This window comes from Dreissena polymorpha, chromosome 5, assembly GCF_020536995.1.
Source record: "Dreissena polymorpha isolate Duluth1 chromosome 5, UMN_Dpol_1.0, whole genome shotgun sequence".
Lineage (NCBI taxonomy): Eukaryota > Metazoa > Mollusca > Bivalvia > Myida > Dreissenidae > Dreissena > Dreissena polymorpha.
Window position 1 is genome coordinate 36,724,820 of NC_068359.1, and position 27,695 is coordinate 36,752,514.

The 27,695-nt window shown below is 35.5% G+C and overlaps 1 protein-coding gene across 1 annotated transcript in view; it reads right to left on the reverse strand.

The window, feature by feature from the left end:
* The window catches only part of LOC127881594 (helicase ARIP4-like), a 63,162-nt gene that overhangs the window by 14,611 nt on the left and 20,856 nt on the right, over window positions 1-27,695 (reverse strand). Inside the window, exons 12-19 of the mRNA XM_052429585.1 lie at window positions 24,291-24,468; window positions 21,571-21,876; window positions 14,324-14,442; window positions 12,786-12,889; window positions 10,158-10,251; window positions 6,132-6,246; window positions 5,400-5,564; window positions 2,927-3,028 (exon numbers count right to left, since the gene is read on the reverse strand). Coding sequence (XP_052285545.1) covers window positions 2,927-3,028; window positions 5,400-5,564; window positions 6,132-6,246; window positions 10,158-10,251; window positions 12,786-12,889; window positions 14,324-14,442; window positions 21,571-21,876; window positions 24,291-24,468 — 1,183 coding nt within the window. The remainder of the gene's footprint in view (window positions 1-2,926; window positions 3,029-5,399; window positions 5,565-6,131; window positions 6,247-10,157; window positions 10,252-12,785; window positions 12,890-14,323; window positions 14,443-21,570; window positions 21,877-24,290; window positions 24,469-27,695) is intronic.

A 27,695-nucleotide genomic window follows, 5' to 3' on the forward strand; every position in this document is an offset into this window, starting at 1 on the left:
TTTGCCTTTGATAATTCTTACATAGTATATTTACATAAACTTATCATATACATGTACGAAAAGTTACTGTTGCAGAAAAAATATAATATGTATTTAGTTAACATTGTTTTTGAATGTTAATTATCAAATTATTTTTTTAACAACAAATAATCTTTGAGAAGGTAGAAATTGTGTATGTATGTTCTTTTATAACTTTTAAACAAATAAATATGTCATGTTCAACCACATCAAGGTGGTTAGAGATTAAATTAATTCTGGACTCAGTATCCCCGCACACACACCCGCTTGAAAGTACTAACAAATCATACTTATGATTGCATACATAGCATATACATGTACCCTGGAGATTTTGCGAGCCATTATCTCATGAACCATTTAGATTTTAGTATTGAGTACAAAAAGGGGCAGTAAAATGCGACCAAGGGTTAGTATTATGGACATTTTCTCATTTCTTTACCTCAGTTCAAAAGATAAGATTTGAGTTTCAACTCAGCCAAGTACTCAGGAACTTGGTCAGCGCATGAATAATCTCAAATCTAAGCAAGCTCAAATATTCCTCCTTAAACTCGGGGTGGAGTCAGGCTTAACTCAAACAAGAGCACTGCATTACGTGGGCCACGCTCGGCTGCGAAAGCTTGTCAGAATTTTATTTGTTGTAGAGGTCATATTATAAAATAAATTTTTGTGTTTTTTAACCGTTAAAAAATAAATAAAATTGGGGGGTGAGGTGGGGGGGGGGTATAGTGTGAGGGTGTGGTGGTAATTTGTAAGATGATCTTAAAAAAAAAAAAAAATAATAATAATAAAAAAAAATTAGGGGGGGGGGGATTCGGGTGGGGAAAGGGGGGGGGGGGGATTCTTGGGGGTGATGGTTGGGACGGTTTTTCAAACATAAAATAATAAAAATAAATAGTTGTGTTTTTTAACCGTTTAAAAAAAAATTGGGGGGGGTGGGGGGGTATTGTGTGAGGGTGTGGTGGTCATTTGTGAGATGATCTTAAAAAAAATTAAAAAAATAGGGGGGGATTCGGGGGGGAGGGGGGGGGGGCACGGGGGATGGTTTGGGTGGAGTCTATTGTGGTATGTCAGGTAAGAGTAGTTTTGTCAAAGTATCAATCAAATCTAATCATAAATAAAGAAGTTATGGCAATTTTAGCAAAATTTAATAATTTGACCTTGAGAGTCAAGGTCATTCAAAGGTCAAGGTAAAATTCAAATTGCCAGGTACAGTAACCTCATGATAGCATGAAAGTATTTGAAGTTTGAAAGCAATAGCCTTGATACTGTAGGAATAAAGTGGACCTAAACACAAAACTTAACCAAATTTTCAATTTTCTAAGTATAAAAAGGGCACATAATTCTGTCAAAATGCCAGTCAGATTTACATTACTTTGCCTGCACAGTCCCCTTATGATAGTTAGTAAGTGTTGGTAGTATGAAAGCAATAGCTTTGATACTTAAGGAATAAAATGGACCTAAACACAAAACTTAACCAAAATTTTCAATTTTCTAAGTATAAAAAGGGCACATAATTCTGTCAAAATGCACGCCAGAGTTATCTCACTTTGCCTGCCCAGTCCCCTCATGATAGTTAGTAAGTGTACCAAGTTTGAATGCAAGAGCATTGATACTTTCTGAAAAAAGTGGACCTAAACGCAAAACTTTACCAAAATTTTCAATTTTCTAAGTATAAAAAGGGCACATAATTCAGTCAAAATGCACACCAGAGTTATCTAACTTTGCCTGCCCAGTCCCCTCATGATAGTAAGTAAGTGTACCAAGTTTGAATGCAATAGCATTGATACTTTCTGAGAAAAGTGGACCTAAACACAAAACTTAACCAGACGCCGACGCCAAGGTGATGACAATAGCTCAAAAAATAGATGAGCTAAAAATAATAAATATGTACAGTAACTGTGAAAAGAACTTCAATTCTTGGTAAGGAAATATATAATATGAGATTTATAATAATATAAATAACTTCCCTTGAAAATAATTGTCTCTAACAAATCTCTATTTTAAGTAGCAAATAATTAAAAGCCACTACCATTACTGTGATTGACCACTCGAAATGTGCAGCTCCATGAGATACACAATGCATGCCAAAAATATAAAGTGGCTATGTTCAATATTGAATAATTTTCTCCCTTTTTAAAGCTTACCCGGTATTACTTCTCTGAAATTTGTATTTTTTACCGTAGACCGTAAAGGATGACCTTGACCTTTTACCCCAATGTGTTTGTCAGAAACAGAATGCTGCCTACTGCGCCGCTTTGATTTATTTAACAAAAATATATACGTGGGCAGGTCAGATAACTATGTCCATTTAAAGCTTATTACTTCCCTTTACTTTTTTTTTTCGATCCTAGACCTTGAAGGATGATGTTCACCTTGAAATTTTACCACTCAAAATGTGCAGCTCCATGAGATACATATGCATGCCAAATATCAAGGTGCTATCTTCAACATTTAAAAAGGTATGGCCAATGTTAAGGTTTTAGCACGACGCCTACGGCGGACGTCGGTGTCGAGCTGGCTATAACAATAGCTCGGGTTTTCTCCGAAAACAGCCTCGCTAAAAATCTTCTGTGAACATCAAATTAAGCATGATGGTAAAAAAAACCACATCAAGTGAGAAAATAAATATCAAAGTTGAGTCTGAATGAAAAAAAAGCCTTTCCCTCTAAGATTCGTATTTTGACATGTTTGTAGTCCCTTAGAAAGTAAAATTTCATTGAAGACCTTTCCTATTAGATTCAAGTTTTAAAGGCTTCATTTTCAACCCTTAGATACTGATGAGCAGCAAACAGCATAAAACCAGAATAGACTGCGAGTTACTTGCAGGCTGTTCTGTTTTTATGTTGTTTGCACAGTGGGAAAGGGTTAAGTACGTTTGTGGTACTAGTCCCATAGACTGTGCACTTACAGCAGTGAGCCAGTGTCCCTCATTGAGGAGAACATTACAGAGCACACAGTCTGTGCTGAACTGCGCGACATCTGAGAAATCCAACTCAGGAAACTCTTTATTCTGGAAGTAAAACACGTCCTATATGTCACATTTACAAAGATATACAACACAGCGTAAAACACGTCCTATATGTCACATTAACAAAGATATACAACACAGCGTAAAACACGTCCTATATGTCACATTTACAAAGATATACAACAGAGCATAAAACACGCCCTATATGTCACATTTACAAAGATATACAACAGAGCGTAAAACAAGTCCAATATGTCACATCTGGGAGAGATTAATTTAAAAAAGAGTCTTAATGCATGTACATAAAGTGTTGTCCTAGATTAGCATGTGGGACAAAAATTCCGTTTAGACTGGATTTTCTTTAAGAAGAGACTTCCTTGAAACAAAACATTCCATGAAAGCAGAAAGTGTGGTCCCACTTTACACACATGCATTAAGCCCCTATTTCCTAGAGAGATGATCAAATTAATAAAAATCTTTAGAGTATACACATGTTTGCAGTAGGAATTATACACTGGAAACCCTCTAAACTGGATCCTCTCTATACCGGAATCCTCTACAAACCGAACAAATTGTCCCAAACCGCACACATTGTCCGGTCCAATTTGTTCCCCCTATAAAACCATGTGTAAAATATCTCCTAAAGACCGGAATCCCCTAAATTCCGAACACCGTTCATTCGTTGGATCAAAATTTGGTCATTCCATACATAATTGTACCTCTCTAAACTGGTCAGGACCAGTTAATTGCACCTCAGACCTAGAGTAAACAAGAGCTGTCTCCATAAGATGACATATGCCCCCAATAAACGCTTTGATAGAAGTTATTGAAATGCACTAAGTGACCCCCTGACCTAGTTTTGACCCGGCATGACCCATATTCGAACTTGACCAAGATATTTTCTTGATACAACTTCTGACCAAGTTTGGTAAAGATCAGATGAAAACTACTTCAAATAGAGAGCTGACACCATGCTAAATCCTTGAAATGCACTAAGTGAACCCGTGACCTAGTTTCTGACCCAACATGACCCATATGTCTAGATACAACTTCTGACCAAGTTTGATAAAGATCGGATGAAAACTATTTGAATAAGAGAGCTGACATGAAAAGAGTGACTGACTGACAGTGCGAAAGGGGGCATAAAAATGTGTGAATAGCGGATTAAAGACGCGTGAAATTTATAAAGGTTGTCGAAAATTTTGCAAACTGTAAAATCACAAAACAATTTAAAGAGACTTGGCCTGTGATGTACTTATCGATCAATAGAAGTGATAATACTGATTATTATAACTGATAACAAACATAGAGTTCTTTAGTGTGTGTTTTTTTTTAATGTAGAAAGCCGTGCTAAATTTTTGATGAGCTTAATGCCATTTTAATTTTGAATTGTTTATTACAATTGCTAATTGCATGTCATATAAAATGGTGATTTGCAGAGTTCTTGATGCAGTTGCATATTGATATTCATTTAGATTTTCAATTCGGCAATTAAGATAACCAAGACTAAAAATGTCCGAACCTTCTTTTAAGCAAAGGCGCATGGAATTGTCTCTAAACATGCATGTAACTTTATAACACACACAACAAGAGTGCCAAACTGTTCCAAGATACGCCCGTTTGAAGGTTTTGGACAACTTGATAACTTTACCATGACCCATATTTGAACTTGACCTACATATCATCTAGACACAACTTCTGACCAAATTTGGTGAAGATCGGATAAAAAACTACTTCAATTAGAAAGTGGACACCATGCTAAATGCTTGAAATGCACAAAGTGACCCTGTGACCTAGTTTTTGACCCGGCATAACCCATATTTGAAATTGACCTAGATATTGTCTAGATAAAACTTCTGACCAAGTTTGGTGAAGATCGGATGAAAACTATTTGAATTAGAGAGCGGACACTGCTGTGGACGCGGCCCGCCCGCCCAACCGCCCGCCCGCCGCCAAGGTGAAACTATTATACGTCCCAGTTTTTTAAAACTGGCGTATAAAAAAAAATCAGTAATAAGGATTTGCACATTTCAGAACAATAATCATTTAGCATAAAAAGTTCTAGTTTTTTAACTGTAATCACACTTTTATTACAGAAAAGTACAAACATATCATTCCATGATGACATACAAAATTATATGGGCTGGGCTCTCTGAAAAGGGGGCATATGCATAAAGTGTCGTCCCAGATTAGCCTGTGCCATCTGCACAGGCTTGTAAGGGACAACACTTTTCGCTTTTATGATATTTTCTGTTAAACAAAAGTATTTTCTTACCAAAAATTCAGTTTAAGCGGAAAGTGTTGTCCCTGATTAGATTGCACAGACTTATGTGGGACGACACTTTATGCACAGGCATTAAACCTCCTTTTCACAGAGCACTGCCCATATTTTAGACATTTTGCGATCAATTACCTCATGCACCATGAGTTTATCCACATGTTCTCTACGGAATTGATTCTGTGGGTTCAATTCATCGACGACACGGTCCGACATGCCCTGCTTGTTCACCTGACGATCGTAGATCTTCTTTTCCATAGTATTTTCAGTCACAAGGCGGTAGATGTAGCTTGGCTTTATCTGATTAAAAATGCTCATTTGTTAATTTGGTTTAATTTTATGAAGCCATTTTTGTCAAACATCCCAGTACAGGGGACAAATTGTTCTTCATTCTGGTGACTAATAGCATTAAAATATCAGGCATTTTGTCTTCCTTGCACGAAGATTTAGATATCAGCTCACTCAACTGTGAATAAATCGAGACATGTGAATAGTTTAGTTTAGCACAACTCGAATGTATTTATATCAACAGGTACATGTCTAGATAATGAGAATTACTGAGACAATTTTAAATCTGCTTCCTGGATAGAAATAAACTTATTTTGAAATTGAGAAAAGATCATTTGAAATCTCCCAAATTAGGGATCAAACTCATAACCTTTCAAACACAAGGTCAATGTGGTGTAGTGGATATGGTGTCCGCCTAGAAACTGGGAGGTCACGCATTCGATCCCCATTGTGGGAGCGTTCCTCAGATCTCCCAAAAATAACCAAGTACTGGTTCTACCCAGGAAACTGACTTGATAAGCCTAAGGGGTACTCATGCAATGAAATCGAGCTTTAAAAAAGGGGGGTCAATCAAACAACCTGTCCAAAGCGGTAGACTCTGCAAATGGCCTGACAGTCATGGCAGGGGTTCCATGAGGCATCAAGCACCACAACACGATTGGCTCCCACCAGGTTGATCCCTAGGGAACCGGCCCTGAAATGAATGGAGCCTCCTTATGTGAAAACTGGGCTTTATCCTTTCAACTTGAAATAAACAAGAGGGCCTGAAAGGCTCAAAGTCGCTCACCTGATAGGAAATAAACTGACCTGTTCTGTGACAAGATGTCATTAGAACAAAATGTTCTTACCAACTTTCATGACTAGTGAACACCCTGGCAGCCACATTTTTTAACAGACCAGAACCATTTTCATACTAATCCAAGATATCATTTAAACAAATATTCTGACAAAGTTTCATGAAGATTCATGAAGCAATATAAGGAAAAATGCCCCACCCCCCGGTAGCCATGTTTTTCAAGCATCTGAAACCATTTTTGAACTTGTCCAAAATATCATGAGGACAAATCTTCTGACAAAGTTTCATGATGATCAGACAATAAATATGGCTACTAGAGAGTTAACAAGGTTTTACTATAGCTATATAAGGAAAAATGCCACACCCCCTTGACAGCCATGTTTTTACACCAACTGGAACCATTTTCGAACTAATCCAAGTGATCATTGGTACAAATCTTTTGACCAAGTTTTATGATGATCGGACAATAAATGTGGCCTCTAGAGTGTTAATAAGGTTTTACTAAAGCAATATATAGCCATAGGAAAAAATGCCCTGCCCCCTGGTGGCCATGTTTTTTAAGCAACCAAAACCATTTTCAAACTCATCCAAGATATCATTAGGACAAATCTTCTGACCAAGTTTCATGAAGATCGGAAAATAAATGTGGCCTCTTAAGTTTTAACAAGGTTTTACTATAGCCATAATATGAAATAAGGCAAAGCCTCAAAGCGAGCTCAATCAATGTTTATTAAAAGAAACTAACAAAAAACTAATAAAGATAATGTTTGAATTAAATTATTAAAGGTGCTTCCTAGCAGAAGAACCTGAAGTTCATAAAGACTAGTATCAAAAATAAGGAAATGAACTTTTAATTATTATGTTAATCAGCTATTAAACAACAAACGGGCCATATTAAAGTGTTGCATGTGACCTGATGAACTGAACTGTTAGCCCAAAATCTTGCTTCAAACAGATTGTCACACTATTAGTTGCTACCACAAGTTTACCTATAAAAGTCAGATCGGGATTCGAACCCGAAACCACCCATGAGCCATCTACTGATACCGGCCTGGGTTGCTCTACCAATTAAGCTATCTGACCTTTTGAAAAATATATAGGTAAACTGCAATGTTGTATAAAAGCATGATGACCTTGCTTAGGAAAATTAAGGGTTTCGCGGGATGGAATGAGTGGGGAGATGTAATCAAATTGAAAGCCGATTCTTTCTGTGCATTAGTTGATGGTAACCATAATGCTTGCAGAATTTTTTATTTTTTTGTGGCCGCTGGATTAGCTACCTGAAAAAGTACTTCATATCCTGTGACTATAATATAACTAGAGTGTTAACAATGTTTTACTATACTATAACCATATAAGGAAAAATGCCCCACCCCTTGGTGGCCATGTTTTTCAACTTACCAGAACTATTTATGAACTCATCTAAGATATTGCAAGCACAAATCTTCTGACCATGTTTCATAAAGATTGGACTATAAATGTGGCTTCTAGGGTGTTAACAAGGTTTTACTACAGCCATATATAGCAATATAAGGAACAAGACTATTGCCAAGCAATATATGTCAAAGTGTCAAGTAAATTGGACAATAAATGTGATTTGTAGAGTGTTGATAAGGTTTTACTATAGCCATATAAAGAAAAATGCCCTGCACCTAGGCAGGCATGCTTTTCAACCTAACAGAACCATATCCAACTATATAAGGCCAAGATATCATTGGGATATATCGTCTGACCAAGTTTCATACAGATAAGAAAATAAATGTGGTTCTAGTATGTTAAAAAGGTCTTACAGTAGCCATATAAAGAAAAATGCCCCGCCCCCTGGCTACCATGGTTTTCAAAAAAGCGTTCGTCACTTTGACAGTACTCAGCATGTGAAACCAAAAGTAGGCCATGTAGATACTGGACATGATCACAATCCAAACAACAACAATGACTGCATTTGGGATTTCTAATGTTTGTAATGATTATAGGTCATGTTGGTTCATTTAACTTTAGGGTATAACAGAAACTATATAAATACCAAAAGCTAAAACTTCAACTAAGCAGTAACATGTATCCTGTAAATTTAATATTGTAAATTCAAAATGGATATACCATTATTGTTACATTTTCAAGTATATAGATATATTGATCATAAGCAAGTGTTCAAATAAAGTCAGTGCCAGTAAAATGTAACGATTTCGAAAGAAACTCAGTTAAAAAAAAAATTGCCATTCAGTGTGAATATGCCATTATTGTTTCTCCAAGTACATGTATAACAAGGTTTTACTACATGTATAGCCATATAAGGAAAAATGCCCCACCCCCTGACGGCCATGTTTTTCAACCAACCGGCATCATTTTTTAATTTGTCCAAGATATTATTGGGATGAATCTTCTGACCAATTTTTATGAAGATCGGACAATAAATGTGGCCTCTAGATCAGTGGTAACAAGATTTTACTATTATATATAGCCATATAAGGAAAAATGCCCCGTCCCTTGGCAGCCATGTTTTTCAAGCAAACGTAACCATTTTCAAACTCATCCAAGATATCATTGAGACCAACCTTCTGACCATATTTCATGAAGATTGGACAATAAATGTGGCCTCTAAGAGTGTTCACAAGGTTTTACTATAGCCATAGCCCATATATAGCCATATAAGGAAAAATGCCCCGCCCCCTGGCCGCCATGTTTTGTCCAATCTGGATCATTTTCGAACTCATCCGAGACATCAATGAAACCAAGTTTCAAGATGATTGGGTGAAAATTGTGACTTTTAGAGTGTTCACAAGGTTTCTCTATAGCCATATAAGGAATACTGCCCCCCCCCCACACTGGCGGCCATGTTTTTCAACGGACCGGAACCATTTTTGAACTCAACCAACATATCATTTAGACAAACATTTTGACAAAGTTACATGCAGATTGGGCATCAAATGTGACTTCTACAGTGTTCACAAGGTTTTTCTTTTTTTTGACCTAGTTTTTGACCCAGCATGGCCCAGTTTCGAACTCAGTCGAGGTATCAATGGGTCAAATCTTCTGACCAAATTTCATGAAGATTAGACAATAAATGTGGCCTCTAGAGTGTTCACAAGGCAAAATGTTGACGATGCATGATTGAGAACGCATGACGGACGACGGACAAAAGGCTATCACAAAAGCTCACCATGAGCACGTTGTGGTCAGGTGAGCTAAAAACAAAAAAACAACAACAAATAAACAAGTTTTCAGGCTTGGTCTTTAGTATTTTTATTCTTATTTTTAATATTCTTAATATGACCTTTGACTGTGAACTTAACGTTGTACCTAAGGACCTGGCTAAGCACAACACTCTGCCTCATCATACGGATTACTCTTGCAATGTGATTATCAAATCCATCCATTCTAAAGCCTGGACAGAGATAAGCCCCAAACAATTTTTCTATTGCTGAGGACCATAATTAGACTTTAATGTATTTAATATCAATTTGAGGTATTTAATTCCAAGACCTTGAATCGTGACCTAGACCTTGGATCATTTATATTTGTTGGCATGAAATTTTGTGGCTAATTAAAAGACATTTTTGTTGACTCGTGAATTTGTGGACTTATGTTTTATATTGATTTTGTAATTTTGTGTTAAATTCGTGTATTGGTCAACGAAAATGTATGTCCCACGAATAATAATGATATACCGGTGACAGTATTTGAAGATCAATCTATCAATCAAAGCTGGACACAATTTTACTTTGGCCAATAACAACAGCCCACTACCTCAAGTGTTTCCATAGCATGGTCATTTTCATAATTGTCATTGCATAAGGAATTATTTAACCAACCTTGTTGACAGCAGGAACAACCACTTGTTGGGTTCAGCATTGAAAGCGTTGATCAATTTTTCTCTTTCTGAACTTGAGGTGCTTCCGTCCAACCCTGTAATTACATAGCAATTGTTTGTTATTAAGTTTGCATGCTTCCATCCAACCCTGTAATTACATAGCAATTGTTCGTTAATAAGTTTGCATGCTTCCATCCAACCTTGTAATTACATAGCAATTGTTTATTAAGTGTGCATGCTTCCATCCAACCCTGTAATTACATAGCAATTGTTTATTAAGTTTGCATGCTTCAATCCAACTCTGTAATTACATAGCAATTGTTATTAATTCTGCATTTACACATAACTCTTTATAAAAAAATTGTGCTGAATATAGTTTTGTTTCCAGGTGATTCAGGTTTTACTCCTTTTAAGCTCATATACGAACAGTCTACAGTTTTATTTCAATCTTTTGCAGGTAAAGGAGTCAATTAAATGGAACCTTACATACCATATGAGGTATATAAGAATACAAAATAGTGAATTTAACAGCATATCGTCTATAAAAATCTGTCAAAGCTAACAGCATTTTATGTATTCCAGACAAATATGATTACGTTTTAGAATGAAATATGGACAAATATTAGACTTTTTGTCAAATTGTAAAGTTTTTATTAATAAGATTTAGACTACAGATTGAGCTATTGATTTCTCTAACAAGATCAAATTTAACAAATTTTACAGCTTACAATATATACAAGTGTATAATAAATTTTGTTCAACCAGTCAACACCATTCAGATGTTATCAGGGATTTAACCCTTTGCATGCTGGGAAATTTGTCGTCTGCAAAAATGTTGTCTTTTGAATTTCTAAAATTAGCATTTTTTTCGATTTTTTTCAAAGAATATTATCAGAATAGCAGTTTGGATCCAGATGAGACGCCACGTTCTGTGGCGTCTCATCTGGATCCAAACTGTTTGCAAAGGCCTTCAAAATTCGGTTCCCGCACTGAAAGGGTTAAATACATTTTGAAAATCAGGAGTCAAATGACCTCTTGTTTGAAAATTTCAGGGGTCAAATTTAATTTTCAGGTGTAAAAATACTGAAGCACAGAGTCATTTTGTTTGTTCATATTGGTTAAAGCTCTGCACATGTTTCTATATTTATTTTTGTCAAATACTATGCTATTTACAGGGATCATATTTTTTTCGGTTTTGTCGGTCCCAGACCGATTGGGGTCATGAAAGACCGATTGAAAATCCCAAACAGTCGGTCGGATTCTGTTTGATAAAATTCCCATGTCATGAAATCGATTACACAGTGTACATGCTAACACACCCTAATGACACTCTTATCTCGATTAGGTGTGATAAATCATTCGCTGCAGTCTCTAAACCGGTCAGGACTGGTTTATTGCACGTCAGACCAAGAATCAAAAACTTGTGAACAGCGGATTAAAGACGCACCCGAAAAGACGCGTCTGAAAGCACGCGCTGTAACTATACAAAACATGCCGAAACATTTTCCACCAGCGTAATAATCCGGTTATATAATTATGAATGAAAGTCACAGATCTGATCGACAGAACAGCCGAAAATTATTTTTATGGGCGAACTTCACATAAAATAGTACACAAGAAAATAATAAACATTGTATAAATCTTTAGTAAAACCATGCTAGAATCGAAATAATTAGTGTTCTTTATACTTTGTTGTTGAATAACTCTCGACCGGAAAATTAAATGCGTGGTTTCAAATGTTTCGCTCTCGTGATTAATTCCCTACGCATCTTAACTATCGGCCGTGGGTTATTTGACAACAAACTATAATGTACACGAATTATTTCTTAATTATTTGGTGTGTTATTGTCAGTAGCCAACCTACGCGCAGACATTTGTTTGGTTCAGTGCATGTTTGTAAGCTATTATCGAGTCGACAACAATTTAAAACATCAGTATAGACTTATGAAAAAGTCTGATAAAACAGCACACGAAACAACAATAAAATAGCAAATGATAAAACCAGTTGAGAAAACTCGTTCCGTTTAAAAAAAAAATGCCCAAGGAAATTTTACTTGTACATTTATTATACCACCTTCATGAATGGCAAATCAATGGTATATATTTTAATGTAATTTGTCATGATTTCGGACATAAATTTTCGGATACTTTTTTCCCATTTATATCCGGACCGATTGATGTTGCGGGAAAATATGATCCCTGGCTATTTAGCACAAGTTGTATTCTAAAAATATATGATTCATTTTATCTTCAGTAACATATGCATCAAATGATAATTTCCTAAAGTTAAAAGACAGAAAATATCAATATGCTAGTATCAAAAACCAGGATTCTGCCAGTTGCAGGGGTGTCAAGTGGCCAAAATCTAAAATCCTGAAAATAAGCCTAACATGTGGGGGAACAGTGCCAAAAGAGGGTTAATAATTCATTTAATTATGTTAACTGTTAACAATATGTCAAATTAAAATAATTTGTGTTTAAAATGACTTTTTGTGACAAAAATCTTTAAATACCAGAAGAAAAATCCTCTTATTTATATCAATATCAAAAGCAGTTTTTGAGGGCCTAAATCCTGAATTCAGGAATAATCCTGAACTTTGACACCTCTGCAGTTGTTATGGCTACTTACTGAAGTAGTTTTTATTGCGACACCAGAGTTCATCTTGTTCAGGGCGGGGCACACGATACTTGGACAAGAACTCTTCTATCAAGTTCAAGGTGAACAAACTTTGGCTGAAATACAATCATATCAGCTGCGTTCTGGGCAAACTGGCCTTAACCCTTTGCATGCTGGGAAATTTGTCGTCTGCTAAAATGCCGTCTGCTGAATTTGTAAAATAATCATTTTCTTCATTTTTTTTTCAAAGAATACTATCAGAATAGCAAACAGTTTGGATCCTGATGAGACGCCACGTTCTGTGGCGTCTCATCTGGATCCAAACTGTTTGCAAAGGCCTTTAAAATTCGGTTCCCGCACTGAAAGGGTTAAATCATGTTCGTACATGTAAAGTGTCATCCCATATTAGCCTGTGTAGTCCGTACAGGCTTATCAGGGACAACACTTGGCTTTTATGAAATGTTTCATTTTAACTCTTTCAGTGCTGGAACCGAATTTTGAAGGCCTTTGCAAACAGTTTGGATCCAGATAAGACGCCACAGAATGTGGCGTCTCATCAGGATCCAAACTGTTTGCTATTCTGATAGTATTCTTTGAAAAAAAAAAGAAGAAAATGATAATTTTAGAAATTCATCAGACGACATTTTAGCAGATGACTAATTTCCCAGCATGCAAAGGGTTAAAGAGGGTCTCTGCTTCGCACAAATCCAGTCTAGGTGGAACGTATCATCCCTCATTAACCTGCAAAGGCTAATCTGGGATAAAACTCTCAGCACATGCATTAAGTCCAGGTTTCTCAGAACAAAGCTCATATTAATAATTTCTAAATATTACAGTCTTCGTCCTATCACACTGGTTCAAAGCCCGGTGCAAGTGGTTTTGATTTTCGGCTAGATAAAATTTGTAAACACTAGCCAAATTCCAAATCAATAGTTTCATGACCTAATTTTTATGAATAAAGGTAAATGTATATAATTTTATCAATTACAATTATAGTAAACTACTGTTATAGCAGTTAACAAAACAAATATGATTGCTGTGGTCTCTTGATTTCAGGGGATTATTCACTCACTGAAGTGTGACAAGAGATAGCTTGCAAAGTTTAAATTAGTGACAATATATTTGCTTTTGTTAACGCAAACATGTTGAGCACTATCATGTTACAATTTAAGTAAGTAATCAAATTTTATAAAAATGTAGTTACATTAAATTACACATGTTGTATTTATTGACATTTTACATGTCTAATTGCATAGCGTAGTAAGGCCATACCCATATGAATGGCAGTTATACCTTTTTTAATTCTTATTTAGATTATGTTGGAATGTTAAATTCCTAGAATTTAACTCAGACTTCAAAACAAGGTGGGTTTTAAATGTTAATGTAAGTGAAACATGTAAAAATAAATGTTTTGATCATAAGAATTAATTATATCTTTTATACTTTAAGAAAAAAATCCTATATCAATCACGATCGATTTTCATTTCAAACCATTCACTTTCATTATGTTATATTCATACCAAATAAAACCATATAAACTTGGGGCCTACCTGAAGACCAGTATTTTGTCTCCCATCTGCAGAGATTCTGAGATCAGATTGAAGAGGATCACCATTTTACCACCATTCTCCAGCATGCCTGGGACGTAGTCCTTCAGGATTTCATTTGCCTGAAATAGGGGACACATAGAAAATTTATTTGTGATCAAGTTATTAATGTGACTCAATTGTAAACCCTTTTATATATTGTAAAATGTGTTTAAAATGTGACTAATTATTTGTTAATTGTGAAATGTATGTGAAATGTGAATTATTCTTTTTTGATTGTGAAATGTGTGTGGACACATGGAGGAAATTTTGTTTGTGGCAATTGTAAACCCTTTTATATATTGTGAAATGTGTGGGAAATGTGAATTATTCTTTTTTTATTGTGAAATGTGTGTGGACACATAGAGGAAATTTTGTTTGTTTTGGTAGATCATTTATTTTAATTCATCAGTGATCGATCATCTTCAAGTTTTCAGGAGTTGCATGATGATATAGATTCTGGGCCTGGTTGCACAAAACTATCACTGACAGTGAAGCCAACAGCTGATAAATTTTGGATCAAGTTATTTATGTGACTCAATTGTAAACCCTTTTATATACTGTGACACAATTATTGTTTGAATTACCAAATGACGAAGTTATGTTCATAAAAAATTATTACGTAGAATATTTATAAAAATAAGACTGAGTTACCAAAGGCATGAAAGACATTGATATCCAATGTAATCCATGCATATATCCAGTGTCTGTTTTGTAATCAAGATAAATCCAGATATTACGTAAAGGGTAGAACATTATACTTTGTACTTCACTGACAATTGACATTTCATGTAAAATGCTACTGCAGTGAATATGTATCAATAGCATTGACTTTGTTTAGTTAGAAATGTAAGGATAAGCGCTATTGTTATTAACTTTTTATACCACTTTTATAGCGAATTCGGTTGATTCAAGCCCAATTGATTAAATTTCTGCAATAAACCACGGCACGAAATGACGTCATTTTTTTTACAAAATGACATCATAAATCCAGCAAAATTATCCAGTTAAACTAATTTTGTTTAAATAAAAAGGTTTACTGAATAAAAAAAGGTAATAAAAAGAATAATAGATAAGTGTTGATTATAGCTCAGTTTTATCATGCTCAGCACGAAAACGAAAAAGCGCTCGCCAAGGCTCGTGCTTTTTGTTTTCTAAGCCTCGCATGATCTATAATCAATACTAACCTATTATTCTCTATATATTCAACTGCATGTATTGTTTTTTTCAGGGATGTTGCAGCTTTAACAGCAAAGACGCTGCAGATCATTAGAGACAATAAACGCAAATAAAAGATGACAATGTGTGATAAACCATTATTTGCCTTGATTGTAATTGAATAAGATTAATCGGAATTGGGATTTGTGGCTTCAAACACTAGTTACTGTCATTCAGTCCCACTTATCTGCTAATCATTACAATGTACTAGTAAATTTGTATACAACAAGAAGGACCAGTAACTTAACCTCATAACAATGGACTAGTTAATTAGCATGTAATAAACACGGCCCACCTCCTGCAAGTGACTCCAAACTGACCACCTCTACCCCCCTGCGATTTATCACGGACAAGGATTACAAACAGCTAAGCAAATAGTCGAAGCAAATTCCTTTTTTTGCAGATCAGAAATTGCGGAATTAAGGTGCTGAAGAAATAGTAATTTTTTTGAAAATCGACCAAATTACCAGTACATGCTGATGAAAATAAATAGTTTCACAGTATGCGTTAATTGTAAACAAATTTGTATGCTCAAATAATTTTAACATGTTCGATAATTTTATTACTTTTAAAATTAATTTATTGGGGTCTGAAGTTAAGAGACTGATATCTTAATTGACCTTACAAGTTTTGAGCAACACGGCCCTGTTCTTTATCTGTATGACCAGACATTAATTTTAGTGTGAACGAGGAAAAACCCAGAAGCAGCATAACTTAACAAGAGCACCGCCTTGCGGGTGCAGACCGCTCATCTATTTTCTTTTCAAAGGTGAAGGGACTCTCATTTTCAATCACAAAGGAGGGAGGGGTGGAGTGAAGAGGGGTGCATTGTGTGGGTGTGTGGACATTTATTACATTATCTTCCAAAAATACGAAAAAAAGGAAAAAAAAAATTCGGGGGTGGGGGGGGGTGGGGGGGGATTCTTGGGTGCGATGGTTGGACAGTATTTCAAACATAAAATAATAAAAATAAATATTTGTGTTTTTTAACCGTTTAAAAAAATGGGGGGGGGGTGAGGTGGGGGGGTATAGTGTGAGGGTGTGGTGGTAATTTGTGAGATGATCTTAAAAAAAAATAAAAATAAAATAATAGGGGGGGGGGAGTGGGGGGCACGGGCGATGGTTTGGGTGGAGTCTATTGTGGTATGTCAGGTAAGAGTAGTTTTGTCAAAGTATCAATCAAATCTAATCATAAATAAAAAAGTTATGGCAATTTTAGCAAAATTTAATAATTTGACCTTGAGAGTCAAGGTCATTCAAAGGTCAAGGTAAAATTCAACTTGCCAGGTACAGTAACCTCATGATAGCATGAAAGTATTTCAAGTTTGAAAGCAATAGCCTTGATACTTAAGAAGTAAAGTGGATCGAAACACAAAATTTAACCATATATTCAAAGTTATTAAGTCAAAAAAGGGCCATAATTCCGTAAAAATGACATCCAGAGTTATGCAACTTGTCCTTTTACTGTACCCTTATGATAATTTGCGAGTGTTCCAAGTATGAAAGCAATATCTATGATACTTTAGGGGTAAAGAGGACCAAAACACAAAACTTAACCAAACTTTCTAAGTATAAAGGGCCCATAATTCCGTCCAAATGCCAGTCAGAGTTACATAACTTTGCCTGCACAGTCCCCTTACGATAGTTAATAAGTGTTGCAAGTATGAAAGCAATAGCTTTGATACTGTAGGAATAAAGTGGACCTAAACACAAAACATAACCAAATTTTCAATTTTCTAAGTATAAAAAGGGCACATAATTCTGTCAAAATGCCAGTCAGAGTTACATTACTTTGCCTGCACAGTCCCCTTATGATAGTTAGTAAGTGTTTCAAGTATGAAAGCAATAGCTTTGATACTTAAGAAATAAAATGGACCTAAACACAAAACTTAACCAAAATTTTCAATTTTCTAAGTCTATGTTAGCGTTTCCGATCGCCAAAATCGCCAAAGGCGATTGAATCTTTCAGCGCGCGATTAAAGTTTAAAATGTGAATGAAAATGGCGATTGCAAAAAACCCTGATATTTCTCTTTAAGTATATAATATTCCCTACTTTTAAAGAGAACTCGGTACCGATTTCCACATGTAATCGCCATAAAAGCTCCAGGTGGTAATAGATAGTCCACTGATAAAGAGATAACTGGATGCCCTTATCGTATATTCAAGCCACATAACACAGTCATGTATGCTGACAGATGCATCACGGGAAATTTTCGGGTATCTTTCCAGTCAAAAAACTGTTATTTTAAACTTCTAATCGGTTACGAGAATGTTTATGGAGGCGGAGTTATATAGCGATTATTATTTTTGATTGACGTCGGTCACAGAGTTAGCGTTTATCGCAGGTTTATTAACAATGAATCACAGTTGTAGCATTATTACGTGATATAAAACCGGTAAATAAAGCAGAACATTAAAAGCGGTTTCGAGCATCATCATCACACCTATTTACCGTACTGTAAACAATCATTAATTATGAGAAGTTAATTGCAATTGGTGAGCAGTGTAAATTTACTTACGGCGAGTAAGTTGTGAAATACAAAACCCGTTAATAATTTGATGCGCTAACAAATTAAATCCAGTGCATGTATATTTTATCATGTCTATTTGTAGAACTGATTTACACCATTTTTCTACAGCCACGTGATAATAACTATTCACTATGAATTAATACCCGTATGCCATGTAGAACCCATGTTATAAGAAAGAGCGCGACATTATTGCTGTCGTCTGCAATGCCAAGTTCTACGCATGCAAAGCATGCTTTTTTAAAAACAGATAATGTGTAACTAAATATAGCCTAGTCGCTCAGTACATGCAGTATTTAAGACTTACAAATTTACCGGTACGTTTGAATAAATTAAATAATGCAACTAATGAAAAATATGTCAATTCAAGAATACATTGCAGTAAATGTATTTTTCAAGAATCAAGAAGCACCAGACTACAGCAAAAAATATTGGGAGAAGGGGAGGGGCGAATAGGAGTTACGCAAGACCCACCCAATCAAAGACCGGGGCATATCTGAAAGTTCTAACATTGTATACCGTTTATGCCAGTGCATGAAAATAAATATAAATGAGAAATAAAAAAAAAAAACATGAAATTATTTGATTTCACGTAACAAATAATTTATTCAAGTGTGACTTCATTGATAATCTAATACAGTCATTATTGATACCTATAGATTCATGATAATGATTATGTCGTTCATTGAGCAAAAAAGGTTATAATGTGGGTCGTCATCGTAGTGCTGAATATGGCTACTAATTTGTTTTCCTTAGCGCCAACCTAGTAAGTATAAAAAGGGCACATAATTCTGTCAAAATGCACGCCAGAGTTATCTAACTTTGCCTGCCCAGTCCCCATATGATAGTAAGTAAGTGTACCAAGTTTGAATGCAATAGCATTGATACTTTCTGAAAAAAGTGGACCTTAACGCAAAACTTAACCAAAATTTTCAATTTTCTAAGTATAAAAAGGGCACATAATTCAGTCAAAATGCACGCCAGAGTTATCTAACTTTGCCTGCCCAGTCCCCTCATGAAAGTTAGTAAGCGTATTAAGTTTGAATGCAATAGCATACAGGCTGTCAAGTGACCTTTTTTCAAAAAGTAGGAAAAAAAAGGAACTACTTTTGCAAGAAAAGTAGGAAAAAAGTAGGAAAAAGAAGGAACTTTTCCCTCAAAAGTAGGAATACATTATACTTATTTTTTAGACACAGGTCCAGGAAACATAGCTTGAAATAGAGCAGGAGTGCCATCACATGTTCTGTATGGATACCCACTTGAAGCTACCTTAAGGGCCCAGAAGATTTCAGCCTTTTGTACCTGTTCCTTGTGTGATGGATGTACTTGCATACAGATAGATTTATCCCCACAACCCTGAGAGCTGGTTGGCTTTTGGGCACTTCCAAACAAACGCTTTTGTGAATTATCATGCATGTATTTCATGTTTTCCTTGTGTTTTTATCCATCTGCATGACTTATAAGTTGATTAGCACCAGAATTACTACAAGATGGACTTCATTCAGACAGTAAAATATCTTGCAAACTCATTGCCGGTATCTCTCTTGCACCATGATCCCAGTGTTTTTCCACTGTTGTCCAACTCCTCCATCCATGAAGAGTTAAACTTTGTTTTCCCACTAGGAATTTTAGCACTTATAGTGTATCTATGATAATTAAGTTTCAAGCAAAGCTACCCTGATAAAGAAGTATACATGTAATTAGATGCTGTTCATTTTGGTGTATCATCAAATAAGTGGTTAGAGGTCTTCTGTGTATCGATATAAAAATGGTAATTATATTGTGCATGTTATATCCTTAAGCAGAAGACCAAATTTATTTAGTGATACACCAACTTTTTGTACAAGATTTATACTAGTATATAAAGCAGTGTAAATGCTCTTCTACAGCTACATTGTGAAACCTTTAAATTGACAATAGGGTGCAATTATAATGACTTAAGTTACATTCAAAATGACTGGTCATTGCAGAGCAGATTATGCAACTGGAGCTGGACCTTATCACCTGACATCTTTTATGACAGCATTGATTGGGCAATGAAACAGTTGCACTACATTGTTTATTCCAGTTTCAAATAATGGCTTTTACATTATTGATGACTTTGCGGGAGTGTAATAATGCCGTTTAATAATTTTAATACTTCGCTTTAACACCTTGAATTTACCTCACTAGCTATGGCATCATTAGACAAGAATTGTGTTTGTCCCAAACACAATGCCCACTATTGCGCAGCTTTGAAATAAAATTTCAATATATCATTTGGCAGGTTTAGAAATTATCTCCCTTTTAAAGCTTATTACTTCCCTTGGATTGTATTTTTTAACTTTTGACCTTGAAGGATGACCTTCACCTTTCACCACTCAAAATGTGCAGCTTCATGAGATACACATGCATGCCAAATATCAAGTTGCTATCTTCAATATTGCAAAAGTTATGGCCCATATTAAAGTTTTCGGACGGACACACACACACACAGACAGACAGACAAACTGACTGACAGTACAACTGCAATATGCCACCCTACCGGGAGCATAAAAATGTATCAGGGCATTTAGGCTCTGTGCATTTATCTTTAATTACTAAACATGATGTACCTATGATATCAATAGAACATCATGTAATGTAATGTACTGTCCTGTAATACAGAATTTATTACATTATATTTGTTAATGATGAAAACTCGGCAAAGCATCAGTTTTATCTTTTTTCCAATAACTTGTGTAATAAATTCCATATTACATAACCACTCATACAATGCATGTATCTCTATTTCTCTACATTCCAAACAGCAATATCATGTAAACATGCATAAGGTTTGGTCAAATTGTTGTCAATGGAAACAAAATAAAACTGGAATAAACAATGGGTTCCCTCAGCTCTTGCATCACTGGGAACTGTGTAAGGTAGTGAAGTCTGCAGTGTACAAATGCTAAGGAAGTAAACAAGGCACTATTGTTACTTTAAAAAAAACTTGTCAATAATTTTAAAAGTTACATAAGAAATAAATATTTATGCTCCTGAAGAGGTGCTAGCAGACAGTCAGCATGGGTTGTCAGGTCTCATCTAGATGAATGCACATTAACAGGGATACAGTCATGCCATAGATTCATTCATCCTGCAAGTTTACTTAATAAACTCTTAAAAAAAATAAATTCTCCATTGAAAATGAAAAAGTAGGAATAGTAGGAAGATTTGGTAAAAAAATAGGAAAAAGTAGGATCCTGATGAAATAGTAGGAAATAGTAGGAAAAAGTAGGAAAAAGTATGACCGCTTGACAGCCTGAGCATTGATACTTTCTGAGAAAAGTGGACCTAAACGCAAAACTTAACCGGACGCCGACGCCAAGGTGATGACAATAGCTCATAATTTTTTTTACAAAAAATAGATGAGCTAAAAACTGAACAAATAGCATTATCCATGCTTACGACTTATTTTAAATAATGATCAATACAACTCAGCTTACCCAGTCATACGTGATTGTTGGTTCATTGTTCCTATTGAGACTGAAGGACGACCCCATTGAAAGGGCACTGCTTGCCGGAGAATTGGCAACTGTGGGTATCCCAGAGGCCAGAGACACCTCGGGCAGGGGACTGGTGTCCATGGCCATAGCTCCCATGAGTGGGTTAGGGGTTGCCGGAGGGGTCTCTTTTTTTGCCTTGGATTTAGTGCCACCCTTTTTCTTGGGTTCCCCAGTTTCAATGTCAAGGTCATTGTCATCGAGGCTTTTCTTCATACACGTGTACAGGATGTCTGGATGGTTCCATATCTGCAATTTGCGGGAACGTAGTTAGTGAATCATTTTGGAAATCGAGAATTCAATTAAGAACTAGCCACAAAAAAACTGGCAGAGTAAATTCGTCATATGGTAATTACATGTTGTATAAATGAAGATTTTTTAAATAAATTTATAGTCATTTACACCACCATTCATAATGGCTTCATACACATGTAAAATAATTATACTTCGTTTGCTGAAAAGAACAAGGGGTGTCAACCGATGTGTAATATGCCCCCGAAGTATATGCTTATCAGGTGGTAGGGGAGAAGGGCACTACATTTGTTAACGATGCAGAGTATACAACATTTAACAAAAGTTAATCTTAACCAAGAGGACCAAAGGCGCAGGTGTGCTCTCCAGAGACCAAACGAAACTTAACTGACCCGATGTATTTGGTGATGTTTGTGTAATACATATGACTTTTGAGATAGCCTTTTAGCCCCTAATAACCAAGATTTTATGTGGGCATTATTGGAACAAATGTTCAAACCAACTTTGAAAATTTAGCAAAGAAGACAGCTCCTGATAGAATGTTTATGGAAAAATCAAATAAAAGTCCAGTACAATATTATTTTTCATCATGTCATACCAGCTAAACAGCATCCCCTAAAAGCTATGTATTCTAACAAATCAATTTCAAACACTTTCAATAAATTTATTATCATAAGAACAAATGCCCTGAGAATTTAGTTTAATGACTGGGTAAAAATGAGCTTTTTCGCTTGTTCACAAGCTCATTAGCAAGCTTCTTAATGATTGGGCAAAAAATATGACTTACAGAGTGTTCTCATGTCTATATTAGTTGACATACTGAAATAGGTTTTGACACCACATCATGATTGGGAATTTGGTAATTTTCCCAAACTGGGAAAATGCCATCGTCAAATATTGTTAAAGCGGGTATTTACGATTTTTTATGTTTAATTGTAATATATTGATAAAATATGTTACAATAACACAAAATAGGCAAGAAAAATTATACATTAAAGCCGAATTTCATAAAATGCAGCAAAGACAATTTAGCGCTCCGAGCAAATAGTGACGTACATATTTTCCTACAATAACCGAAGCATTGGTCTTTGTATTATAAACCGTGAAACTACGAGGGGTGTTCCAGAAGTTTGTGGATTTTCGCTATAACTAATTAGTTTGCTGGTAAAAGTCAATGAAATTTACATATTATACAAACCAATTATCACGGACTTTATATATAAGCTAAAAATGCATGAATTCCATAAAGCGCGTTTGAAACGCGTTGCCATAGAGACCTCAGTAACGACATGCGGCGCAAGCGTGTATTTTATTATAAGTATGAACGTTACACGAATTTAAATTTGGTTTAAATGTCGTTGATAAACAGAATTTACGGCAAATTTCACGTTACAGCGCCTAAGTCCTCCTTACAGTCCGGATTTGGCCTCTATGGACTTCCGCTTCTTCCCGAAAGTTAAATCACAGTTGCGCGGTATTCGCTTTGCAAGAAAACAGGAAATTACAGTTGCAGCAAAGTGAATCGTGTTGTCTTTTGACGCTGACTGGTATAGAGACTTTTGACAAGTGGATTTCCCGACACATAAAGTGCATTCGCGTTGGTAGTGATTATGTGGAAAAGATTTGACAGTTGTTAACTTCATAACGTCATTGACGTTGAACAGAAACGTTACACGTGCGTCGGTGTGCGCATTGTTCACATGTTTAAATCTCTGATATATATTTATTGTTTTATGTATTTCCATGATATTTGGAGAGTAGATTTGGAAAGGACGAAATATTCTTAACATGCTATTTGTTTGTCCATTTATGTTACTAAATGAAAGTTATAGCGAAAATCCACGAACTTCTGGAACACCCCTCGTAAGTTTAGATGCACATCGTACATGTATGGTAAACATGCTGGCGAATTCGGCTGTACAGCCATTTTTAATTTCAGAATTAAATATCTGGCTTATTTCGCATTTTTCGACATATGTTCTTCTTAACTTTTATTTTAATTTATATTGAATTATATATATAATAAGTTTTTTACACAGTTTTAAGTAATCATACAAAGTTATACTAAAATGGTCCAAAAGATGAAAAAAAGAGCAGACATGGAATCCAGACAAACAGACCCACCAACCCACTGATGGAAAATGCAACTACAACAGGCATTCCTTTAGGGGCATGTGGCTATGTGCAAACATCATAAAACATGAACAGCCTGCGAGTGACTCCCAGTCTGTTCAGCTTTTATGCTGTTTACTGCTTATCAGTATCTAAGGGTTGGAATTGAAGCCTTTAAAACTTGAATCTGATAAGAAAGGTCATAAGTTAAATTTAAATTTAACTCTCTAAGGGATAACAAATGCGTAAAAATACGTATCTAAGTGGTAAAGCAATCTACAAAACAGACAAAACCTTACCTTGCAACACACTGAGAATGCTTTTAGAGGGTTATTATTGACCCAGCCATTGGATCCTGAATCAGTGACTGACTCCATGAATTTCTGGTAGAGTTTCCTCTGTATGGGAGACATGCGAATCAGAAACACATACTCTTCCTTGGGGGGCAGGGCAGCCTGCAGAACTGTGTGTCCTCGTCTGCAAAGAACCAAAGTTGAGAAGTCTATTGTAATGGCATTTTAGTTAAAAAGAAGGTATCCAAAGGTAAACTAAGTGAATATATTAGTTAAGATTATATTTATTAATCTTAGATAAATACTGCTTTCATAACACTCAAGTATGTATGTTTATACATGTAATTATTATCCCCAAACAGAAACATACAGACTCAATTTATTTCCAAAATTCCGGCATCTGTGCTATTTTTTGCCCTGAATAAACCACGTGTAAAGATGCCCTTTTTAATTTTCTTTGCCATGCTCCTATTCGCTCCTAAGTTAACAAGAAACTGTCGGAGACGGGTGATGCTCCCCAAAGGTTTTTTTGTCACAATATTGCACTATATATTCAGATAAAAGGAAACGTCTTGAGGGGCATAACTTTGGACAAAATAATACAAAGGATGGTTTAGCAACTTAAAAATTTCAAAGGGCCATAACTCTCTATATAAATCATCTAACCAGAACCCACAAATAACATGCCCATCTCCTCAAGGTAGTTAAGCTTCCCATAAAGCTTCATTAAATTCCAGTCAGTAGTTGGGGGGACAAGAATGCACTATATGTACAGTTTATAGAAAATTTCAAAGGGTCATAACTCCGAAAAATCATCCGACCAGAACCGGCTGATAATATGCCTATCTCCTCTTGATAGTGAAGCTTCCCGTAAAGTTTAATTGAATTCCGGTCATTAATTGCTGAGAAATAGCCCAGACAAAAATTGTGCATGGATGGACGGACACACGCACGGACAGACGAAGCGGCGAATGTCACCGTTAAATGAGGTTAGAGTGATGTGGGTGTGTTGAAAGAATCTAAAGTTGGCAGAAAGCATTACTGATATTAGACAAAACATGTCATTTTAGGTTTTACCTTCTACAGACAAAGAAATGAACAGACAGGCTAATCACTACATGTCTTACCACATCAGTAGATGCATAAAAAGAAAGACAAAGCCCTAAACAATTTCACAGAATCAAAATGGATACTGTAAACGTATAGAAATTCGTCGGTATGAAATTTCGTGGTTTAATAAAAAACAACTAATTCGTTGACACGTAATTTCATGGATTTCAAATATAAAAAAACAACTAATTCGTTGACACGTAATTTCGTGGATTTCAAATAAAAAACAACTTACCGTCATATTTATTAAAGTTTTAATAAAACAACCAGAGTAATAATAGTGCTGCAACAATACGCCAAAAACCGTATTGCAATATATTGTCAGTTCAAAAACCCGTATTGCAATATATCGCAATATATTGCTAACTTGTACCAAAATTATAACTTGCCAATTACCCAATAATCCCATAAATTCCAATTTTAAAGCAAATTCTGGTAAATATTTACTATAAATGTGCTCAAGAATAATAAGAAACACAAACATTTGCAAATTTTCTTAAGTATCAAATACATTTTTGCAATTGTTACTATTTAAAGATGTGATGAAATAACGTCCAACCGGGGCGTTTTTCCCACTGAACACGCGTAATTCAGCCGACGTGATGTTCCCGTTTTTATACAACACAAAATACACCCATACTTTCCATGCGACGTTCTACATGTCTGTATAATTTTCGCGCGCTTTTTATTGAGACAAAGGATAAAGCACTTTTTATTTGACGCTATAATTTTTTATTGTCGCGTTAGCATTCAAATTTGGAAGCGTGTTTCCGAAATTCGGATTACAAATAATGCTCAAATCAGAATCGAACGAAACATTTACAGCTGTGCGCAATTAATTCAACGATAATCTGTTCAAAAGCATCGAATGAATGCTCCCATGTAACAACGCTACTCCGTATAATACACTTTTTAGAATGCTTTTTTTACGTAAAAAATAATTTACACTGCTTTGTTTTGTTTACCTTTTTATCATTATTTCGGATGGCTTTTCTGGACGAAATGTGAATGAATTTTTGTAAAATTTTCGTACCGGTATGATGAAAATCATATCGCAATACAATATGCAGATTGCGTATTGCGATATATACCGATATACCGGTATATTGTTGCAGCCCTAAGTAATAATGAAGCATAATCTGCTTATCTGTGTTGACAGCAAGACTTGAGGTTAATGTGCACTGAAGCGTGAAAGTGTTTCCGATAATTGTCGATAAGAGCGATAAATCGGCGCACTTGTGGGTCCCCACTCGCTGATTGCCATCAATGTTGTTTTAACAATATTTGTAAATCACAGCGCAATAGGTCCCCAAGTCGTACAATTGAGTAATAAGGTCCCCAAAATACAGGTGTGAAAACTGTAATGTCTCTTTTAAGTTTAATTGGCATTAATTGACATATGTGATAAATGTCCCGTAAAAGAGGATAGTCGTTGATGTACAGTTTATATACCGTGCTTGATTATAAAAGCATTATCAACCAAACACTTATCAATAAAACAACATATCGCATTAACTTGCGTTCAAACAATGTCTCTTTCAAAATGGTTGAAAACGGGAACAGTACCGACACGTTCTCCTACTATGGCAGGATTGCCCGACCCTGCAAAGGCTCGGTCTACGACTGAAGCTTTATTAACACAGGCCGCTAACGATGCAGTAGAAGAAATGGTCATTGGACGTAAACGGAAGCGTGGAGAGTACGCTTCTTACTGTGACGAAACCAGGGCAAAAATTGCGCGTTGCGTTTATTAACCATGATGAATAAAACGTATATTTACAATGATGAATAAAAAAGAAAATTTCGCACGACTTTAGTGTTTTATTAATGCACTGGATGGCGAACAAATTGATATTTTATATAAACACACTACTTGTTATTCATACTGATTAATCATTAACATCGTAGTTCTTATCATACTAAGTTATCATAAACATCTTAGTTCAAACATATTAAATTTACAACAAATTCGTGGAAAATAACAACTACATTTACAAGTTTGAAATATTTTAATTAGTCGAGATAAAAGTGTAATGTGACCTACTGAAGTGAAGTTACTATTACAAAAAACAAATATCTCGGACAACCGACAACATAAGAAAATGGCGGAAATGCCATTCAAAAAAGACCGATTTCGGATTAAAATGTATCAAAAATCGTTGGTACTTGAATTCGTGGTTCGGCGGAACCACGAAATCCACGAAAATTAGTACCACACGAACTTTAATGATTTTACAGTATATGCAAACAGCATAAAACAAGAACTGCGAACTGCATGCCAGTAAATTGCAATCTGTTCAG